This window comes from Protomyctophum bolini (genome assembly GCF_963924005.1).
Source record: "Protomyctophum bolini genome assembly, chromosome: 3".
Taxonomy (NCBI): Eukaryota; Metazoa; Chordata; class Actinopteri; order Myctophiformes; family Myctophidae; genus Protomyctophum; species Protomyctophum bolini.
This window is the reverse complement of record NC_137864.1, coordinates 43,107,851-43,130,597: the sequence shown is the minus strand read 5'-3', so window position 1 is coordinate 43,130,597 and position 22,747 is coordinate 43,107,851. Positions and strand designations below refer to the sequence as shown.

General features: G+C 42.9%; 1 protein-coding gene across 1 annotated transcript; it reads right to left on the bottom strand.

Annotated features, from left to right (window-relative positions):
• Nucleotides 1–2,523: 2,523 nt before the first annotated feature.
• pi4k2b (phosphatidylinositol 4-kinase type 2 beta) lies at nucleotides 2,524–22,286 on the bottom strand. The gene is made up of 11 exons (XM_080759462.1): nucleotides 21,633–22,286; nucleotides 15,974–16,128; nucleotides 12,621–12,701; nucleotides 11,954–12,073; nucleotides 10,884–11,015; nucleotides 8,117–8,270; nucleotides 6,978–7,033; nucleotides 5,948–6,050; nucleotides 5,235–5,368; nucleotides 4,775–4,834; nucleotides 2,524–2,758 (listed from the first exon to the last, which is right to left on the bottom strand). The coding sequence occupies exons 1-11, from the start codon at nucleotides 22,126–22,128 to the stop codon at nucleotides 2,585–2,587; spliced, it is 1,665 nt and encodes a 554-aa protein (XP_080615588.1). The 5' UTR covers nucleotides 22,129–22,286; the 3' UTR covers nucleotides 2,524–2,584.
• Nucleotides 22,287–22,747: the final 461 nt, after the last annotated feature.

Genomic DNA, 22,747 nt, shown 5'->3' with positions numbered 1-22,747 from the left:
ACAACACTCGACTAAACCATCCGGTTTTACTCTGCTCTCTGCAGAGTACTGAGCAATACATGCATACCATATGGATGTCTACAGGCGTTGAGTTATCTCTTTAAGGATGTGTCGTAAAAACCCACTGGTTTCCTTCCTTGCATTGATCCATGTTTTGACATTCATGTGGGTATTTTGTGTTTTGCACACACTAGTTTGGATAATTGTCAATTAAGCACCATGTGCTCTGTAAGTTTGTGTGTTTGTAGGCAGTGCATTTGTTTGCATAAATGTATGTACTGTAGCCGTTTCATTTCACGTTTTGAGTGATATATTTTTGTGTTTATGTTACAGTTTTACAACTTTTACAAAGAAAATGGAAATACAGTTTTACCAACTAAAGCTAAAATACTTTAAACAGAAGAGGAGTTTCAAGCGTCAATTCATTCTTCATTCAATGTCAAGTGTGTTAGCTATCCGTCTAGTTGGCACCTCTGCAAACGAGGACAGAATAGTTTCCTACTCAATTGTTTTGCTTATACTGCAGTGTAGAAGTACTCTGTTACAACTAAAAGTGTGCAATTCAAAAATGTACTCGACTAAAAGTACAAAAGCATATTGGCATCAAAATGTATACTTGTAGAAAGTATGCAGAATTCCCCATTTCAAGTTTTCAAATAGTATCGGATATTTTCAAATGGCCGAAATGTGTATCGGGTTTAAGTGGTTATGTTTTGTAATAATAATCAAAATCTACAAAGTAACTAGTAACTACAGTTTTACAAATAAATGTAGTGGGGTAAAAGTGCAATATTTGTCTCTTGAGGAGATGTAGTGGAGTAGAAGTAAAAGTATTAGGAATTGTAAATATTCAAGTAAAGTAAAACTACCTCAAAATTGTACTTAAGTACAGTATATGTTAAGTAAATGTACTTAGTTACTTTCCACACTGCTTTCTAGTCACCCGTCAGTCTGCAGATATTCAAGTAGCACCTGGAGACTACAAAATAATCTACGGATTGTGTTATAATATGCAGGTTTCAGGTGCATATAATCATTGTCATTACACTCAAAACCAAACACAATGAGGATTTATATTTAACCAATCCCAAATTTATTTTGTTATTTTCATTTAAATATACAATTCTACTCGTACAATCATCCGGTTGGAATAAAAAGTTCAAGATGCATACATTAAGAAAAGCCAAACAGCACCGAGCATGTGCTGTCTTGTCCTCCATCTTGTTTTTTCTCCTCATATACTGCGGTGTAAAAGGGAAGGACAATGTCTGTCTCTTGCCACAAGGTTCCCAAGAGCAAGCTTATTTAAATACATGTCAAACAACAAATACATTCATTGTTGCAAGAAATCCTATTTTTGACAGAATTCAGTCACGCTGAAATGATGCGGAGAAGAATCTGTGTAAGAAACCGTAAACTTAGCAAGGTTACATTCAAGCGATGTGACTTTTTTTTTTTGTCTTTCTACAATTTGTGTTCAAGTTTTGACAATATTCTCTTCTTAAGCCTTTCATTAATATTTATTTTGAAAGGGTTTTGGCAGTAGTGAGAGTTGAAGACACTGGGTTTCACTTCCCAATTTGGTTATTTGGTTATAGAACACAACACAAAGTATAAGAAGTGACCTGTAAGAGTCAAAGTGAAATGAACACACAGAGTGTTGCTGCGTAGGGTCAAATAGGAGATAGAGGCCTTTAAAAATCAGATCATTAGCCTGGTGTATGAAACTAATAAAGGTATTTCACGGCAGTGCAAGCACTTGCCTGTGTTAGCAAACAACTGAAAAGGCAAGGCTTGGGACAAGGGTCCCAGATCAGGAATACACAATGTCCCAGATCTCTGAAAACTGGTCCTGGTCATTTCAAAGAATCCCCAAATACTCGTAGACCCTCAAGTCTTTCAGTAGATGGTGGAATAAAGAGGCGCACGTTCTTTGGCTGCAGGCCCTCAGCGAGAGACCACGCGAGAGGCCTTAGTAGTGGGTACTTTAGGGAGGAAAAACACACCCACCCTCCTCCTTTCAATTAACAATAAACAAAGCCAACGTGTGTAAAAAGCCGAACCACCCCCCAGTCAGAGATTACCCCGGTAACCATACAACCAGAGGTCTCTAGGACACCGGCATGGTAACCATACAACCAGAGATCTCTAGGAGACACCGGTATGCCAGTGTCTCCAGCTTCCTCTTCCCAGAAATGCCTCTCTCATCTCGCTCTACATTTTTTAACCTCTTCAAAGAAAAGCGGGGGGATGATCCTACAACCCGTTACGTTCTCAGTCACAAGCCCTTCTTTTCTACCACCATGAGCTCCTTTTCCCTCCATCACACTATTATTACCTCCACTTGCCTTCCTTCCCTTCCAGCAAGAGGACGTTATACCCCAACGTCGTCCAGTGTGATGCTACTCTCACCTTCCCCGAAGAGGTTTGCGCTATAAAATCCCAGCCAAAGTGCTTTCTTTGTCTTCTCTCTAAAACCCCCCTAACACAATCCCTCCTCCAGTCCAGCCCGTCCCCCCCACTACCAGGAGGTGAAGAAGGGCCGTTTGCAGTGGAAGGTCCCTCCAGCCCCCCACCCCCACCACTACCAGGAGGTGAAGAAGGGCCGTTTGCAGTGGAAGGTCTGCGTGAAGGCGTTCCCCAGGGTGACCACGCGGCCCTGGCTCCCGGAGCGGCTCCGCTCCACCACCACACGGGGCATCTGGACCAGCTGGATGGGGCTCTTCCCGTCCTTCAGCGCCTGGCACAGGTTCAACACCTGGAGAGAGAGGGAGAGAGAGAGAGTTAACCCAGTTAGACCCGACACAAAGTAAAGCAAAGGTACCATGTTTACCCAGAGTAGCTGGACTAAGCTCAAGAACTTGTTTACAGCCAGGCCCTGCTCATAGAACATTTCATGGTAGGGGTTCAATGCCTTGCTCAAGGGCACTTCAGCGGTGGTAATTTGAACGTGCCGGTCCGGGGATACGAACTAGCGACCTTCCGATATCAAGACCGCTCCGCAAACCGTTCGGCCACCGCTGCCTCAAATTCAACAGATTCTACAAGTCTTCTAAATCATGACAGTTTTCTGGAGAAAAAAAAAACCTATGTTTCTATATCAGTGGTTCAAAAACGTATTTCATGTCAGGAGCCCCAAAATGATATGTAATGGGCCGCCGACTCCCATCTGAAAATACGTTGTTCCAGGGACCCCCCACAAGCGATGTGAAAGAATATATATTCAAAGATTCGTCCCACATTTTCACGATATTTAAAAAATAGGCTATAGCAGATCTACAAGCTCGTAGATGAGCTCGTAGTATGAGCTTGTAGATCTGCTATTTCTCAATAGCTAAAGTTTAAAATGATGGTTCAAGTGGTTAAAAGCTATAAGACGACACAGACACGTCCTCAGGTCTAAATGAGTTTAGGAGTAGGCATTAATTAAAGCTAAATAAAATCTCACTGACTGAGAAAAACATTCCATTGTGTGATTTGTGAAACAGTGCAGTGAAAGGAGCCCCCACACGATAGCACCGTCTCATAACATAAAATGAACACAATGTAAAATGATGACGTTTTAGTAGTATTTGTTCCTGATGTTCTACATACAGCCAACCAGGGGAATAAATCACACATTGAGGCTTTAACCTAAGCAGGGGTGTTACCGACGCGTGATTTGGGATCGCACTGGAATGACTCCCCAAATGTAAACCACGCCCAGACCATCGCCAACTGGCTGGCTGTTTCCAGAATGTATAATAATAATAATAATAATAATGTGCTTCCGTTAAAACTGTTGTATAAATAAGAATCTCTAAATAGATGGATAGAGATGGCTGTCTTGTGACGCTATTTATAATTCTTTGTTTAACACTAATTTAGAAGTTCATTCAGTTCAGCTCATCAAATAATAATGGAAGAGTCACTGTTCTTCTCCATCTCTCTCTCTCTCTCCCTCCCTCTCTCTCCCTCTCTCCCTCTCTCTCTCAGACAGCTAGAGAGAGGGGAGAGAGAGAGAGGGGAGAGAGCGAGAGAAGCGTGAACTCAACTGAGTTCACGGCTGTTCACGCTGAGTTCACACTGAGCTTGGCGTAAAAATGAATAATAAATGCCGTCACAAGACGGCCTTCTCTATCCATCTATTTAGAAATTATTATTTATAAAGCAGTTTTAACGGATGAACATTATTATTATAATACATTCTGGAAGCCAGTTGGAGACGGTCTGGGCACGGAGAAAATGACCGGAAACAGTAGGGGGCAATAGGGGCATGCAGGAGAGAGAGAGAGAGAGTAGGGGGCAATAGGGGCATGCAGGAGAGAGAGAGAGAGAGAGTAGGGGGCAATAGGGGCATGCAGGAGAGAGAGAAAGAAGGAGAGAGCAATATGATGAGATAAATATGCAAGGACTGTCTAAAGAGGACGAGACGCGAAGACCGTATGGGCTGGTGCTCCATGGAAGGAAAGAAACATGCGCAGTTGAGACCAAGGAAGCTGAACAAGGAAGTGTTGGCTGCATAAAGCCCATTGAGCATGTTTCTTTCCTTCCATGGAGCACCATGGAGGCGCCCGTACGGTCTTTGCGTCTCGTCCTCTTTAGACAGTCCTTGGGGGCATGCAGGAGAGAGAGAGAGAGAGAGAGAGAGAGAGAGAGAGAGAGAGAGAAGGAGAGAACAAGATGATGAGATGAATATGAGGGAAGACATGAAAATGGGTCGGACAAAAAATGGTAAGACTGTAAAGTTCACAACAAATGACTGAAATTGGGAGTATCAAAGCTGTGTGCTCACCTGCCCCCTCATAACGGACATCTGTCTCTCAAACATGGTTTTGTCGAAGCCTTTATCCGTCTGAAGATAGGAAAATAAATCACGTTTCTTTTCCAGCAGGAAGAAAGTAAGATTTACTGTTATTTTTTTTAATTTCTTTACATTCATGTGAAAGGTTACGATGGGATCACGTTCACACTACAGTGGGGTAGATCGCTCTTGCTTGACAGGTGGCAGAGCACCACTGTGACATTCTTTGTAGCCATCACACGTTTATAAATGTCAAGAGCGTGAATATGAAAGTGGGAATAACAAAAAGTTTATATAAAACTCATGTGGCTGACTGTTTAATTTATACAGATACCAAAAGTCAGGAGAGGCAGACACTAGTAATAGAGGAAATACGTTGCTGGAGAATGGAGATTATATTCATAGTACAATACAATTTTACTTGAATGTGTTTAAATTGAGTGCTAGTTACCTTAAACATTTCATAGAGATCCTCACAGAGGTCCTGGACAAAGTTCATGTCGGAGATACGGGACAGCACCAGGTCTCGGGTCTCCTGAGAGAAGGCCACCTTGGCCTGAGGCAGCCATGCCCAGTGGAACGGGTCTGACACACAAGAAGGGGATTCATATTCACATTACAGTGTGGCCTGGGGGCAGCCATGCCCAGTGGAACGGGTCTGACACACAAGAAGGGATTCATATTCACATTACAGTGTGGCCTGGGGGCAGCCATGCCCAGTGGAACGGGTCTGACACACAAGAAGGGGATTCATGTTCACATTACAACATTCCAAAACATGAAATGCCACTTCACCCCTTTTGCAACCAGCTCTTATATTAATGGTGTTTGGGAGACAAGAAACACTTTCCTGGGGTTGTTTGAATGTGGGTCATTTGTGTTTTTAGTATATTTTAGTATTTCAAAGTGTCAGTGATGTCATGGACACTGGTCTCTCTGCTGGATTACTACAATGACCATAATGCTTTGCTTGCACTCACCCCACCTTGTGGAGAGGGAGAGGGCTGTCTTACTGAGACAACATGTAGTCCAGGAAGTAAGTGAGTCCAGTGTCCATGATGACATTACTGGCATTTGAAATACTAAAATATCTAAAAAAAAAACATGTATTACGCACATAATAACCCCAGGAAAGTGGGAAATACAGATACGAAACCAACTTACAGGCTCTCCATTCGTCCGGGTGTTTAAAGGGGAACGCGAGGCCGTTATCTATGGCCGCTATTCTGATGCAGGAGTCTGGACTGTTTTCTGGCCAATCGGTGTCCTACACCAGGGTTGGAGAGAGAGAGAGAGAGAGAGAGAGAGAGCGCATTAGGCCTCGTTTATGCGACCAAGTGTTGGGCGACTGATGACAAAAAACAACATGATTTGTTTTATTTTAGCTTCTTCATCAGTATAAAGTATGAATCCGTTTGTCATCAGCAATAACTGGCTCGCTTAATCCAGCAGATAGCCGACATTTCGGAATCTGTGTGTGTGTGTGTGTGTGCGCGCGCGCATGCGTGCATGTGTGTGTGTGTGTGTATAACCATATTTGGATATGACACTCTGTAGTATATATCTATCCAATGTATGACTCATGCAGAGCACATGAGATAGATTAGTGATAGTGACATCAGCGTGTCCCAACATCTCTCCCATGACCTACAGACAGTATATATGCTGTTCACTACAGCTGGAACTAACAACGTGTCTGTCTGTGTGTGAACCAGGTTAACTACAGCTGGAACTAACGACGTGTCTGTCTGTGTGTGAACCAGGTTAACTACAGCTGGAACTAACGACGTGTCTGTCTGTGTGTGAACCAGGTTAACTACAGCTGGAACTAACGATGTGTCTGTCTGTGTGAACCAGGTTAACTACAGCTGGAACTAACAATGTGTCTGTCTGTCTGTGTGAACCAGGTTAACTACAGCTGGAACTAACGATGTGTCTGTCTGTGTGAACCAGGTTAACTACAGCTGGAACTAACAATGTGTCTGTCTGTCTGTGTGAACCAGGTTAACTACAGCTGGAACTAACAACGTGTCTGTGTGAACCAGGTTAACTACAGCTGGAACTAACAACGTGTCTGTCTGTGTGAACCAGGTTAACTACAGCTGGAACTAACAATGTGTCTGTCTGTCTGTGTGAACCAGGTTAACTACAGCTGGAACCAACGACGTGTCTGTCTGTGTGAACCAGGTCTCACCTTGTTTCCCCCTCCTGGCTTCTCATACTTGACCAACCAGTTGTCGTTGCCTCGATCTGGGGAAGGAGAATTATTTGTATTTTTAACCCATTTAGACCTGACATCAAATGTTGTTATTATCAGTGGTGCTCAATATTTCATGCCAAGGACCCCCAAAAATATATGAAATTGGCCACCGACCCCTATCTGAAAATATGTTGTTCCAGGGACCTCGCCCCCGGAAGCAAAGATTTGAGTTAAAAACGTTTTGCTCTGAAAGAATATATATTTTCAAACTAAGATTTGCACCACATTTTCACGATTTTTCAAAAATAGCTAAAGTGTAACATAATGCTTAAAACACCAAAAGGGGTTCCCGCCCAGAATGGGTTAAGAAATATAAGGACATAGAGATAATAAATAGTTAGTGTCTGGGAGGAGCACCGAACTATAAAAGTGTTTCAGAATGGAAGCTAGTGTTGGGCGTCAGCCCTGCATGCCCTTGAGCTAAACCAACACATTTCCTGCCTTCGTCTTCGCACGCGCACACACACACACACACACACACACACACACACACACGCACACACGCACACACGCACGCACGCACGCACGCACGCACGCACGCACGCACGCACGCACGCACGCACGCACGCACGCACGCACGCACGCACCATGACATTTCTCCCATGAATGAAGAAACCTCCGATGACTTCCTCTTTTCAACCGAGCTCTGACGACAGCAGCAGTAAATGACTAACCGTTACCAAACACACTGACAGGACCGTTGACGACGTACTGTCATTTAAAATGACATTTACAGTACTTTAAAGTTGAGATATTTTATTTTAAAAAGGCAGAAGTAAATAGAGGGTACATGCGCATGCATAAAGTGAGTGGCAAATCGAGTGGCAACAACATTAGTTTAACGTTGTTTAATGCAATCAGATGCAATCTGTTTGGCTGTGTGGGCTGGCTGTCAAGGCCAGAAAGTAGTTCCTCCCCCCCGCATAACTTAGTTCCAGGTATGATGATTAACATAATCAATTATTCTGCATGTGGGGGTGATAAAGAGGTGGCTTTTGGACTACTGTGCAATGGTCTATCTATGATCACCCAGACACACACACACACACACACACACACACACACACACACACCTGTGTTTCTGATAACGTAGTCCAACACCACCAGCCTCTCAAACTGTGACTGCAGCTGTTTCCTGATGTTCTCCGGCAGCGGATCCGCCTCAAAGCGCCTCAGCCAATAGTCTGCTTCGTGGTAACCCTCCACAAACAGCTGAAATGACCCGACCTGGAATGACACACACACACACAGAAGAGAAAGAAGACCCCGTCACATCAGGGACGTTCACACAAAGGGGGGGGGCTTTTACCCTGTCTGTAAAACAACTGCCCTCTCCAGACCATGAATGCATGCTTTTACTGATGGTGAAAGAAATGCAAATGGACCTCCTCTCCTTTCCATGCCATACCCAGTGATGTAAATAGGTTTTCAATGTAATGAGTCCCGGGATGCAGGGATGGTCTTTTAGATGAGTCCCACTTCAACGACGTTAGGAGTCATATTTTGCCATTTTTTACAAATTGCAGCATTTAACTCCCATTTCATTTTATATGGTTACAATGTGGTTATATTCATGTAGAAAACAGAAGAAGAAATGATTATTATAACTAAAGCTAGCAAAATAAACTAGAATAAAAAAAAAACAGTACAGTAGTACAGAGGTCGTTGTTTTATTGCGTCCCTTAACTATAAACTGTGTTTTGGGGTGCAAAATGCACCCTATTTTAATCTCTGCATGCCCGAGAATTGCTTTTTTCTGAACTCTCCTGATCTTGAACTCAGCATTTTGCATAGAAAGAGTTTGTTAATTAGAAATCCATGTCATCGCCGCATCTCCAGTAGCCAACGAGTGCGGGGGTCCCGCCCGGAAAACAGCTGATCTACAAGCTCTCAACGCATCTCAGCCGTGACACGCTGAGAGCTTGTAGATCGGCTATTTTCTTCCAAAAGTACCTCTTTACGGAATTTCAGCCCCTGCCTCTCTAACACTCTCTGCACGTCACATTAGCGTCACATTATCTACATTTAAACACACATTTAAACCTAAAGAATAAAGAGGACCAGTTGATGTTGTTTCCAGCGTTGCATTGCATCCAATCCAAAGTAAACACTATGGCATTCTGTCTTTAGGTGGAATTAACAAACATACATTTCTTTGAGCAAGGGCAAATAAATGACCACGGCGTGTTGGCTCTTGTTTTCAATTCATCATGATTAGGGTCATATATTTAAACCTCTCACATCTAGAACACACGTTATCTAAACATGCCCAATCTTGAACACACACAGTCACATCTAGACCTGGAACATCTTGTGCATACATTATCTAAACCCGTCCACATCTTGCACAAACAATATCTGCACAAACAAAAGTATTGCATGTCTTTCAGTATATACAGTATAATGATATAATCAACTGTTTGTTCACACAGACTGTGTTATAACTGCTGCACTAGATGAAGTGTTGATAAGCAAAATGTGAGCATGAGTTAAAATAGTATGTCTGCTGCCTTCCTGTATACTGTATGTCATCACCGGTGTCATTTTTCACTTCACTTTGCAGTTGTTCTGTCCCCTGTACCATGTTGATCTGTTCCTGTATTGTAATGTGTTTTTTGTATGGATATAGTGTTGGGTGCTTGCTGTTGTGTGCTGGCACACTATACACTCCGTCTTTCTTTTATCTGTATTGTATTGCATTGTATTGTATTGTACTGTATGTGTCATTGTATGTTCAGTTTTACTACCATTTTAAGAGCCTGCTCAGGGACTACAGATGTAAATTAGCTTATGGCTAACTCTGGCACATTTACATGGAAGTGAAAACTGAAATGTTGATTAATGAGCATTGTCCCTGTCAAATAAATAAAAATATATATTGTACAACTTCTTGTATAGGTATTTTCAGTTACAAAGACAGGAAGACATTAACGTGAATAACATAAGTTCAAATGCCTTGCATGTTATAAACAAAATGTATTAAATAAATAGTAACATACATATTTCAACGGAGCTGATTTGAGCCTATGCTTTACCCTGGCAGCTCTGCAAACAACAAGGCATAACATTAACCCATTTAAACCTGAGAAATATTCTACAAATGTCTTCTAAATGCCGGTACCGACAGTTTTCTGAAAAACCATACGTTTCTATGTCAGTGGATCTCAAACTATTTCAAGAATTACATGTATTTGGCCGCCGATCCGCATCTGAAAATATGTAGTTCCACGGACCCTCCAGACTCAAAGTTTAGAGTTAAAAACGTTCGCTCTGAAAGAATATATATTGCAGCGCTATTGAACTTAGATCTGCTATTTTTCAACAGCTAAAGCCCGCTCAGGACTGCAACAGGTTGCAGAGGACCGTTAAAACAGCAGCTAAAATCATCGGCAGCACAGAATTACCTAGTCTCCATAACATCTACACCACTCGTTTCATGAAAAAAGCCCACAACATCATGGAAGACACCAGCCATCCCGCAAATAACCTGTTCAAACTACTCCCTTCCAAAAAACGCTACCAGAGCATCAAATCTCGCACCACCCGTCTCAGTAACAGTTTCTACCCTCAGGCAGTCAGGCTGCTGAACAGCTGACCTTGAACTGTATTGCACTGTTTTGTCACTTCACTTGCACTTTTTTTCTGTTTTTTTGTCTTTTTCTTGCACTATAGATGTTTGTATGTAAGACTGAGTGTGCTCTGAGCAAAATAAATGTCATTGTATTTATACTCTGTATCTATACACATGACAAATAAAGCTGAACCTGAACCTGAACCTGATAACATAATGCTTCAAACCCCAAAATGGGTTAATGACAGAAATGACTGTGATGGTGTTACCTTGGGTGGGAGGCCCACTCTGTGGAAGCGTCGTCCCACCTTGGGGACCTTCTCTAAGGCATACTTCTTCCCTCTGGACTTGGCTCTGTCGATAGCACTGTAGTGGAACGTCTCACTGGATAGATAGACCACCTGACCGGAAACATAGAAACCTTTAAATTAGAATAGATTCACACTCAGGTTGTGCTCCACTGAATTATCCACTTAAACCAGGGGTGGGCAACTTTAATGTTTTTTTTTGTGGCTTTCGCCTTTCTTATTATTATTGTTTTATGGAGGGATCATGGACAGTAGGCTGACAGGGAATGGGGAGAGAGATGGGAGGGTGACATGCAGTATAAAGGCTGTCGGGATCGGGAGTCGAACCCGCGGCACACTGCCAGACTGGATTACCAGCCAAGGTGCCTGGACCGGTGGACCACTGAGCCACGGCCCAAAGGGTTGGGCAACTTTGACGATGGAGAGGGCCACTATATTTCCACACTCACTCCAGAGGGGCCACTATTGCATATTACTCACGTAGCAAAAATAGCCGATCTACAAGCTCAAAACGCGTCGCAACAGCTTGTAGATCAGCTATTTTTACTATATTTGAACTGAAATCCTGAATGTTTTGCTATTTTTTAATTGGAATCCTAAAAAGTAACATTTCTATTTAATTTCAAATGCATTTAGTTATAGTCATGTTAACTTTATGAACCAAATACAAATACATTGGACATAAAAACACTGGACAATAACATTTTAATATTAGTAATTAGCTGAAATCCGTCACTATACCAAATATCTTCCCCCAAAATAGCCAATTTACAACACTAGGACACTAGGGTTGAAATGGATAAACCCTATTACTAAATGCACTACACGAGTGGTGAGAATAGCCGATGACCAACCTCTGTTGTTGTGAGCTTGTAAAATGACAGGTTGACAATGGTTAAGATGACACGACATACATCTGAATACGTTCAATAGAATTGTCTTTGTTGTAAACTTGTAAGTGGAGGAGGTTATGGATCTTTGACAACTTCCACCACGCTCCTCCAGGGGACATATTATAACCGGAGCCTCACCTTGGTCTTGGGCACCACTCCCAGGCTGAGTTTGGTGTCCACCAGCGAGGCCGCGGCCTCTGAGAGGTAGCCCTGGTTGGGCAACAGGCAGCCTCGACCGAAACAACAGGGACAGCACAACTAGAGAGGAGGGAAACAAGGAAGGAAGGAAGGAAGGATGGGGGAGGTCCATGGAGAACAGAGGAAAACAAATTAACCCATTTCGACCTGGGAACGATTCTACAAATGTCTTTTAAATCCTAACAGTTTTCTGAAAAACCTCATGTTTCTATGTCAGTGGTTCTCAAACTATTTCAGGTCAAGGACCCCCAGAATTATCTGTAATTGGCCGCGGACCCCCATCTCAAAATATGTAGTTCCAGGGATCCCCCAGAAGCGCATATAAAATTTCAAAAATAGCAGACGTACAAACTCGTGTGCTATTTTTCAATAGCTAAAGTATAACATTACGCTTAAAACATCAAAATGGATTCCTGCCCAAAATGGGTTAAGGGAACGAAAGGCGAACGGTGGTGGTGGGGGTGTTAGGAAGGAAAGGGAAGACAGGGCGATGTTGAGTGCTTTCCGTTGTTTAACACTTCTTGAGAGACATGGAGAACGTGTGACACAGTGACAGACACACAGTGACAGACACACAGTGACAGACACACAGTGACAGACAGCATACCTTATGGAAGTATTTGGTCCATTTGGGGTTCAGGTGACCGTAAGGCTCTTCTGACTTTGGTTTGAAAACACCTATGATTTTCTACAGATAGGCAAAAACACACATGCACGCACACGCACAGTCACACACACACACACACACACACACACACACACACACACACACACACACACACAGACACACAGACACAAAACAGAAGACATTAATGACCCATTTCTAGAACAATTTTTTTTAATGAACTGTATTAACAAGACCAATGGATATGTTCACAAAGCCTAGAGGATTATAGTGGGGAAAAAATCTCTCCCTCTTTCTCTCTCTCATATATAGATATAGATATAGATAGAGAGAGAGACAGAGAGAGAATAACAGAAATAGCATTAAGAGGCCATAAACTTTGATGACAAAAAAAAAGAAAGAAACCGACATAAGAACAAAGCAGGAGAAGAACAGGCCTGATTTATAGTATAGTTGGCGTGCTGCTGTCGCACACTGAAAATAAAACAACAAAGTTCACAACAGCAGCACAAACAACACTGAGTCAAATCAAGGGTTAGGCCTGTTCATGTGATCCGATCACATTATCAACTGGAGCATCAGTGCTGCATTTCAGCAGCTTAAACACCTGGGTTTAGGCTGGGACACCTTAGCAACAGGAAAGCAGTGTTGTTTTCGTCGACTAAAACTAATACGAAATGTTCGTCGACTACATACCTATTTTCACTGACAAAAACAAATGGAAACTAAATGAAAACTACGCTACGATGACTAAAACTAAGACTAAATATACTGACAATTTCGTCGACAAATTAAAAACTAGACTAAAATGTTAGGAAGGGACTAGTGGACAAGAGATCTAGTATAAGTCATTTTACACTTGGTTGCATGCTGAAAATAGCTGATCTACAAGCTCACAACGCGTCGCAAGTAACGCGACGTGTTGTGAGCTTGTAGATCGGCTATTTTCAGCAAGTGTAAAAACACTCATTACGACGGCATCAAGACCCACCAAAATACATTTTAGTCGACTAATTCAACTGTAGATTTAGTCGACTGAAATTTTAAGACTTTTAGTCGACTAAAACTAGACTAACACTAAGACATTCCAGGTGACTAAAATGTGACTAAAACTAAATGAAGTTTCAGTCCAAAGACTATGACTAAACTAAAATAGAAATTTGCTGCCAAAAACAACACTGCAGGAAAGGCCTGTTTGAGCCGTCGTTTGGCCTGGCATCCTCACCCAGGTCCTTCCTGCACCCCTAGACGCTACATTCCTACCCTCTCTCTCTCCCACCTCTCTCTCCTGTTCATTCCTACCCTCTCTCTCTCTCTCTCCCCCGCCTCTCTCCCCTGTTCATTCCTACCCTCTCTCTCTCCCACCTCTCTCCTCTGTTCATTTCCTTTATTTCATTCCTCCTTTCCTTGGCACATTTTTAGACCTGAGGGCGATTATTTAAAAAATGTCTTCTAAATCCTAAAGGTTTTCTGAAAAACGTATGTTTCTATGGCTCAGCGGTGCTCAACCTTTTTCATGTCAAGGACCCCCAGAATGGCCCAGGCGGTGGCGTAACCGCCTGGGCACCCGACTGGTAATCCAGTCGCAGTGTGCCACGGGTTCGACTCCCGAGCCCGACACGGCCTTTACTGCGTGTCTTCCCCCCCATCTCTCTCCCGTTTCCTGTCAGCCTACTATCTGTCCCTTCAAAAAACCAATAAAAGGCGTAAGCCGCAAAACAAATATCTTAAAAAAAAAGACCTACCTAAGTTGTAGATCTGCTATTCTTTAACAACTAAAGCATAACATAATGCTTAAAACACCAAAAGGGGTTCCCGCCCCCAAAATGGTTAACAAACACATTTGATCTCTCGGACTCTCCTCCAGAACCTGATGCGAACTGATCAGCCTGTGTAAGTCGACCAACATTTTTTCGTCTTAGTATTAGTCGACGAAAACAACACTGCCCTTAGTCAACAACTGCCCTGAACAGCTTGCATGTGGACCAGTTGATTGTGTGTTAGATTGTTCTCCTCCTTCTGCCTCTACTCTACAAATAAAAAGAAAATGCATTCTTGGTTAATGGCAATTATCTACTCTCTCTCTCTCAAGGAAAACAAGACTGGGACAACCCAAACCCCGGGTAACGGCATGGCTTTCATGAGGATCTCTGACGGGACACAGTGAGATCAATGATTTAAATCAATGTAACCAAATAGACCTGTGGAGCCTGCTTGTGCATTGTGTTGTGTTGTGTTGTGTTGTGGAGACTGGGAGATATGCCATTTTCAATTGTGAGCTTATAGATTGGCATTAAACTAACATTGAGGATATGAAAGAAAGAAAGAAAGAAAGGCAGGTGCGCTTCCTCTGGAAACTGCCCTTGGTTGAGGCAGTGGGTGCTCAGCTTTAAATATAACTTAACTAATAAACTGAAGGTTTTTCTTTGCTCTGAAGAAGGCTACAGGCGAAACGAGTCAGCGTTCTCAACAAAATGAGAAATTGCATCTGAGCCAGACTTTTATTACGTGGTTGGTTTATTAATTGACAATATGAATGTCTTGTTTCAGTCTGTCATATCTCCGGTATGTGTAGCTGCTTAGCTTTAGTCAAGTTAAATGTGACATTAGCCCGCAGGGTAGGCTTGGGCAATATATCGATATTACCGTTTATCGCGATATTTGAAATCAATATCGGTAATATCGTGGAGTATATCAATAATATTGAATACCGATAATACCGTAATATCGTAATTTAATACCGATAATACCCAATATCGTAATTTTACCGTCATGTAAATATGGATTTTCTTTTAAATAAACATCTACATTACTGTATGTGTGTGTCTGTGTGATGAATTTACAAGTAATTCATTTTAAACAACTATAATTTGCTTAAAAACTTAGTGTCCTGCATGCATTGACTGGCACCGACGCTGAATTATGGTGACGAGGCGACAGCAGCGTTGTCGGACCGCCTCCGCCCAGGAAAGCAAACAAAACATGGCGCCGGTGAGAGTAACAAGTCCTAGCAAGTTGGTTCGTAAAAAAACATACTGATGTTTTGCAGCATTTCGGGTTCCAGACAAATTAAAAAGGCTGATAATCGATAATACCGATAATCGCGATATTATTCACGGTATCAATACCGATATCAAAAAATCAATATCGCCCAAGCCTACCGCAGGGACGCTGGGTTATATAGACTCAGCAATCATGTAACTACAATCCTGTGATATTGTCTCTGACAAGGGTTTGTATGTCTGTCCCCTAGGCCTAGGCCACGCCGTAAAGACTAAACACAAAGGGGACAAGTCTCCCTTCCACTCCTCTTCCTCCTCCTCCCCCCTCCTTACCCCTTTGGGATCTTTGACGAAGTAGCTCCCGCTGGAACCCTGGGAAATCCTGGCGGGAAACACTCCGTTCTCGATAGCCTGTTCTGCCCTTTGGATGATATCGGCGAACTCTGGGTCCTCTGGGAAATGATTGAAGTCTCCAAGACTGTTCGCACCTGGAGGGAGGGAATACAGGAGAGTATGAGAGTATGACACATGCGCGCGTGCAGCAGACACATACTGTATCCCACCTCCTCCTCAGCTCACAGCTTTGATGAAAGGCACCCAAACACACATGCAGCGTATGGTCTAATCATACGACATGACACGTCTCCTCCCGCAGACGCAGAGCAGTCAGCTGACGATGAGAAGCCATATGTTCACCATCAGTCACACTGAGTCACAGGAGACATGACGGGACGCAGCGCAGCGGGACAGGCATGGAGGAGAGAGGAATGGAGGGAACTAGGGAAGGAAAGGCATGAAGGAGAGAGGAATGGAGGGAGAGACTGGCTAGGGCTGGGTGGCGAGATGACTTCAAATCAATATCACCATTACTTCAAACTTTAGCTTTGATTTAACGATTATTTTAAAATAAACGAAATGAAAATAGCAGATATACAATGAAGCTCACAACGCACACGCCACCATTGTACAACGAAGTACTGTATAATACAAGGCTTAGGTAGTTAATCAGACCAATTTATTGTGTAACCACGAGAAAGAAACTTGCTTCTAGGTAAATCAATTAAATTAAGATTAAGTCAAGTCAAGTGAAGTTAGTTATTGGTTGTCTACTCTAGAATGTCTACATTTCGGCATCAACGTATTTTCACTTAATTTCCCAGCCCTAGGAGAGATGAGATGGAACACAGTTGGAAAGGCAGGAATGAGAGGAATGTACTGACTGAGAATTGAGAGGAAAGCAAAGGGGAAGCAATTCAGGTGAAGAACACAAGAAAGAAGAAGTCAAGAAAAAAGAAAGCCAGGGAAGTAGAAGAATAGAGCGGAGGAATGGAGTTGACAATATGATGGAGAAATTTGACCCACGCTCCAGGTCACTGGAGTGGAGGAGCACGTATACCTATACGCTGTTTTCCTGGCCAAGGTGCCCTGCTAAGTGATTTCTCTTTCAGCCGTTATGTAATAGGCACCTTTATCTTCCATCTTTATCTGGGATAAAGTGTTCCATTACCTCCGACGCTGTACAGTGCAGAACCCTCCGATCTGAATGAGTTTGTGTTGGCTGTTCAATATCCTCACACGACCGCAAAAAAAGCACCACCACCATCCCATTAAAAGTCAGGCCAATTAACCTCTTTTTCACCCGAGTTGTGGGGTACTGACGCCAGGGCTTTCAACAGCAGTGACGTGTTTCTGGCTATGCTCCATTTGTGTTAAGAAAGAGAGCTGTACTTTAATTCTAAGCAACGAGCCTTTTCCTGTGTAAGCCCTTTTTTACAGTCAGGCAAGCCTAGTGCTTACTGCTGTGCAGAGCAGCCCTCCTGCTGTGATAAAGCACTACTGTGCCCATTAAAATGACCATGGCCTGTGAGGTGGATGAATATGAAATATGCAGAAGGCTGACAGGCAAGTAAACACACTCAAATATGACCCACTTGATATTGGAAAGTGTGAGCACAGGCAGAGGCATAGTCGAGTGTATCCACTCAGTAGGCAAGGAAGTAAAATGGCCCGTCTCTGTCGGCCACACCGCCTGCACAATGACAGTATTGTTGACGTTTATGTGTCACCTTATTACCCCAATGGTGCATTCCAGGGAAGATGGTGCAATTCCAAATAGTATATGTTGATTATGCTCTCTGCTCTGCTTAAGGACAACAAAGGAAAGAAGCTGTAAGCTTCTTTTTTTTTTGCGTTATCCGTTTGATTATGGTGGGTCAGTGACAAAGGTTTTTATTTCATGATCAAACAATAAAGATATGAATGAATCAACCAACCAATGTCAGTGATGCTCGATTCTTGCACACCAATCAGGTTACTTACATTTTCTACACTTTGTTACTCATTACTTAGCATTGCAATAGCATCATAATTGTATCATAATGTATTACCTTACTTGTATTTACCTATTGGCCTATAATTATTAGGTATTATAGGTATTCTTGTTGGACCTATTAACAATACCTAATTAATGAAGACCCCAATGAAGATGCCCAGCTTTGTCCGTTTGCGTGTACCACATAGTGAAGAATGACTTGGCTAGGCACGTTATGTGATGTATGATGATGGGTATGAGGATAAGAGCGCCCCTCACTTCACAGCGATTTATTTTTACATAGTGGTACAACTAGAATAGACAGGGATGTCATTTGACAAGTACTGCATTGTCTTTGCAAGTGCAAAGCTGTCATAGCCTTAATACTTTATGTCAGCCATTGGATGTTTAAAAGTACCGAATATAGGGTATTCGTATTGCTGCATATGTACTGAATATAGGTCAAAGTCGTACGATTTGTCACACACGTTACCCCAGTGAAATGTGTTCTCCGCATTTGACCCATCTCTTGGAGCGGTGAGACGCTGCCAAGGAGCGGTGAGCTGCAGCCGTGCCGCGCTCGGGAATCATTTGATTAATAGATTTCACCCCCCAATCCAACCCATTGATGCTGAGTGTCAAGCAGGGAGGTCCCATTGGGTACCATTTTTACAGTCTTTGGTATGACCCGGCCGGGGATCGAACCCCGACCTCCCAGTTTCAGGGCGGACACTCTAACCACAAGGCCACTGAACTGGTTGGAGGTTATTGCTGCACTGACTGAGTCTATGGTTGTTGCACAACCACCATGCCATGGAAGAGGACCCGACACTGCTTGATAACAGCCATGGGGAAAAGGGACACAACCCCCCTTTGATTCAAACATTAGTCAACCTACCTGTGGCCTAGTTTAAATTATTATAGGTTAATGATTCAAGCATTAGTAAAACCTACCTGTGGCCTAGTTTAAATTATTATAGGTTAATGATTCAAGCATTAGTCAACCTACCTGTGGCCTAGTTTAGATTATAGGTTAATGATTCAAGCATTAGTCAACCTACCTGTGGCCTAGTTTAGATTATAGGCTAATGATTCAAGCATTAGTCAACATACCAGTGGCCTAGTTTAGATTATAGGCTAATGGGAAAATTATAGAAAAACTGTTTGATGCATGCAGAGAAATACATAACATGTGTACACCATTTAAGCTGTCTTACGGTTACGGGGATGGGAAAATACAACGAATAATAAATATTAGTTTGTAGGGTATGCGGTATAGTAGAAGTAGAAGATGCACCTTGGGTGACCTGGTCATTTTAAATGTACTTTATAAATACTTTTTGTGTTGAGTTGAGATGCAGTACAGTGATCTATATACAGTGCAGTGGTCAATGTATGGGATCTATAGATGCCGTACAATGGTCTATATATATGCAGTACAGTGGTTTATAGATACAGTTCAGATGTCTATAGATGCAGCACAGTAGTCTAGACGCAGTATACAGTGGTCTCATACAGATATAGATACAGTACAGTGACATTGTGCAGCTATAGATGCAGTACAGTGGTCTAGATACAGTACAGTGCTATCTAGATGCAGAACAGTTGTCTCATGCAGCAATAGATAAAGCACAGTGGTCTCATACAGCTCTAGAAACGGTACAGTATTGGGCAGCGGTGGCCGAACGGTTTGCAGAGCGGTCTTGATATCGGAAGGTCGCTAGTTCGTATCCACGGACCGGCACGTTAAAATTACCACCGCTGAAGTGCCCTTGAGCAAGGCATTGAACCTCTACCATGAAATGTTCTATGAGCAGGGCCTGGCTGTAAACAAATTCTTGAGCTTAGTCCAGTTATCCTGGGTAAACATAGTTGCTTTGCTTTGCTTTACAGTGGTCTCATATAGCTATAGATACAGTAAAGTGGTCTCATTTTTACAATAGGCAGAAATTGTACTACATGTAGAAAACGGCATGTTTTTTTGCCCCAAAACTGCATGAGATTGTGATAATTGTGGCATGTCTGTACAGGGGAAGCTTAAGGGTATCCAACCCATTTCCATTCACATAAATTGAAGTGACAGCTACAGAGGGACCTTTTGGAAAATGGCAATGGACGTTTTTCCCTCGCCAAAATGTAGTCAAACGTTCAATCGATTAGGTATTTATATTTACCCCCCCCTTCCCGACAAGGTGGCATGACAAGGTTGGTCATTGGAAACCTGAGGTTGTTCTAGAATCAAATGGAACAATCTACCTGTCCATATTCGTTCAATAACATATTTTTGTTTAAAACTGTGCTGTTCTTCTCATCTTGAGACTATACCTGTTCATGTTTTCACTAATCATCACTGTAGCAGATCCATGATGCAATGATCCATGTGTTATGTTATGTACATGTTATGTGACATGTTGTCTTGTTGCAGTTTTGTCTAGTTTCGTTTTGTCTGGTTTAATTGTTTACGTATGAAGTGTATTTTGTGAATTGCGGAGCTCCTTGAAAACGAGATGGTTCATCTCAAGGGATTGTTCCTAATAAAGAATTTCAGACAAATGGTATCTCTATCTTTGGTCTCTCTCTAAATTTGAGCGTGCCACAGCCTCTGAAAGACAGTCTCGCTGTTGTTCCAGACAGCAATTCTGCAGGTCTCGTAGGGGTAATAAAACATTGGAGTAAAACAACACACAAAAAGGACCATTTTTGTTCTTGGGATCATCAAAATCTGTATAAGGTCCCATGGAAGGCAAATATCCAAACTAGAAAAAATAAATAAGGGGGGTGCACGCCGTGGACCCCTCCTGGGGCATCTACTAGTACGGTTTCCATGGCGACTAAATAATTTTTGCACACCCCCACAAAGTCCGACTTGTTAATACTGGCTCCAAACACACCTTGTGTTGCAAATATTTCAAAGTAGGATGGAAATTTTTCTTTTAAGGCTTCACAATCACAACAAATGTATGAAGTAAATTCTGATATTGGCAAATGGCAATTATAAATAAGAGTATTTGTCACTCAACACAACACTAAATAAGCTACACACACTAAACTTTTTTTTCTTTCTCTTCTGCACTGTACTTGTTATTTTACTTTAAAGGTAGAGTAAGTGATTTCACTCAAAAAACCTTAGGTTTCGTTTTTGGCTGTGGGACCTAAGCCTTCGTCCAATCAGGATAGAGAGTCAAAAACGAAACCTAAGGTTTTTTTGACCCCCAGGGGTTAACTGGGGACAGGGAGGAACTCCTTATATGGTCAGCACACTCTATAGTAGAGAGGATTATCACAACAAAACAAAAAAATAAGTGATATTTGAATTAAGTGAAATCACTTACTCTACCTTTAACATTTTAGTTTTTTTTATGCGTCCAAATGTCATTTTATATAATCGTGTTTCCTTTGCTTGATGTTTTTGTGTAAAAAAGAAGAAAGATTCACATGTTCACACTGATCACCCAGCAGCAGCCACTAAGGACAGGTAGAGACTACTAGAGCGGTGTGTCCTGACTCCTGACAACCTACCAGGTACAGCCACATGAGCAAAATGGAGTGATTGCGTCACCTTGCTCGAACACACCACACACGCACTGTACGCGCACACGTACACGTACACACACACACACGAATATGTGCTTGTATTGTAAACACATAATGTCCGAAATTAACAACAGCCATATAGTTTACCTGGCGAGGCCAGCTCGGACTGCTCGGAGCTGTGTCTGATCCTGTGTCGGCGCTGCCGCCGCTTCTCTCGCCCGCTGCCCCGCGCCGCCGCCGACGAGCTCCCGGCGAGGCACGGCAACAACAGCGCCTCCTCTTCGCCGGAGCCCTCCTCCTCCTCCTCCGTGTCCAGGTCGGTGAGGATGCTCTCGCAGGAGCCCGACATTCGAACGGCGCCGCCGGGGTTCGAGTTGTTCGAGCCGGCGCCCCCGCCGAGCGCGAGTCCCAGTCCCAGCAGAGGACCGGCGGTGACGGTGCCGGTGCTGCCGCCGGGGGTCCGGTGGTGGTGGTTCGTCTCGAAGCGAAACGTCGGCGGTTCGTCTGAGGAGGAAGAGCAGACAAAGTTGGAGGACTCCTCCGACGTAGGAGAAGCCGCCGCCGCGGCTCCTCCACCGGCGGCTCCGGTGTCCACCGCCGCCGTCTCCGTCTCCGTCTCGCACGGGTCGCATTCTAACATCATTTTTTCGGCTCGCTTGAGTTTACAATCAACTTTTCAGCCTTCCAAGTCCATTCTACGCCGATTTCCCCTTCTTTTCAGCACCGGGACAACACGGTCATGTTGTTTCTGCCAGCTGGATGATCGCCTCAAAATAATCCGTCAGGGTTTGCCTGCCTGGCTGCTTCCTACTTCGGTGGCGGCGCATGCGCCTCAGCCACTACCCGGTTGTATATACTGCGTAGTACGACGGTGTGGCGCGGCAAAAAGTCAAGTGGTGGAAAAAGTTTAGTTGATTTTAGTTTTTTTAGTACTTAAGTAAAAGTATCAATATTGCAATTTAGAACTAGTAAAACAAGTAAAAGTCCGGAATTCAAAATGTAAAACTACAAAAGTATTGGTATCAAAGTGTACTTTAAATTACAAAAGTAAGTAGAAAGGAGCCAATTTCTCAAGTTTTCAACTGTATGAAAATCATTTGAGAAGCTCTTTCCAAGCTCTTTCTAAGATCAATACGCCTTTTCAGAGTCCTCGGTGTAAAAAGGCACTGACTTTAAACCACAAATGAACACATTTTCTTTTCATCATAATATTAAAATTAATGTTCTGATGAATTGAGAATGGAGGAGCCCAATGGAAACAT

What these genes read in the sequence shown, in the direction of transcription:
- pi4k2b (XM_080759462.1), bottom strand. Translation starts at nt 22,128, where the DNA reads ATGATGTTAGAATGCGACCCGTGCGAGACGGAGACGGAGACGGCGGCG. An exon ending in GTCCGAGCTGGCCTCGCCAG is followed by an intron (nt 16,129 to 21,632) that starts GTAAACTATATG and finishes CCCTCCCTCCAG; the next exon opens with GTGCGAACAGTCTTGGAGAC. An exon ending in GAGTGGGCCTCCCACCCAAG is followed by an intron (nt 8,271 to 10,883) that starts GTAACACCATCA and finishes GTGTCATTCCAG; the next exon opens with GTCGGGTCATTTCAGCTGTT.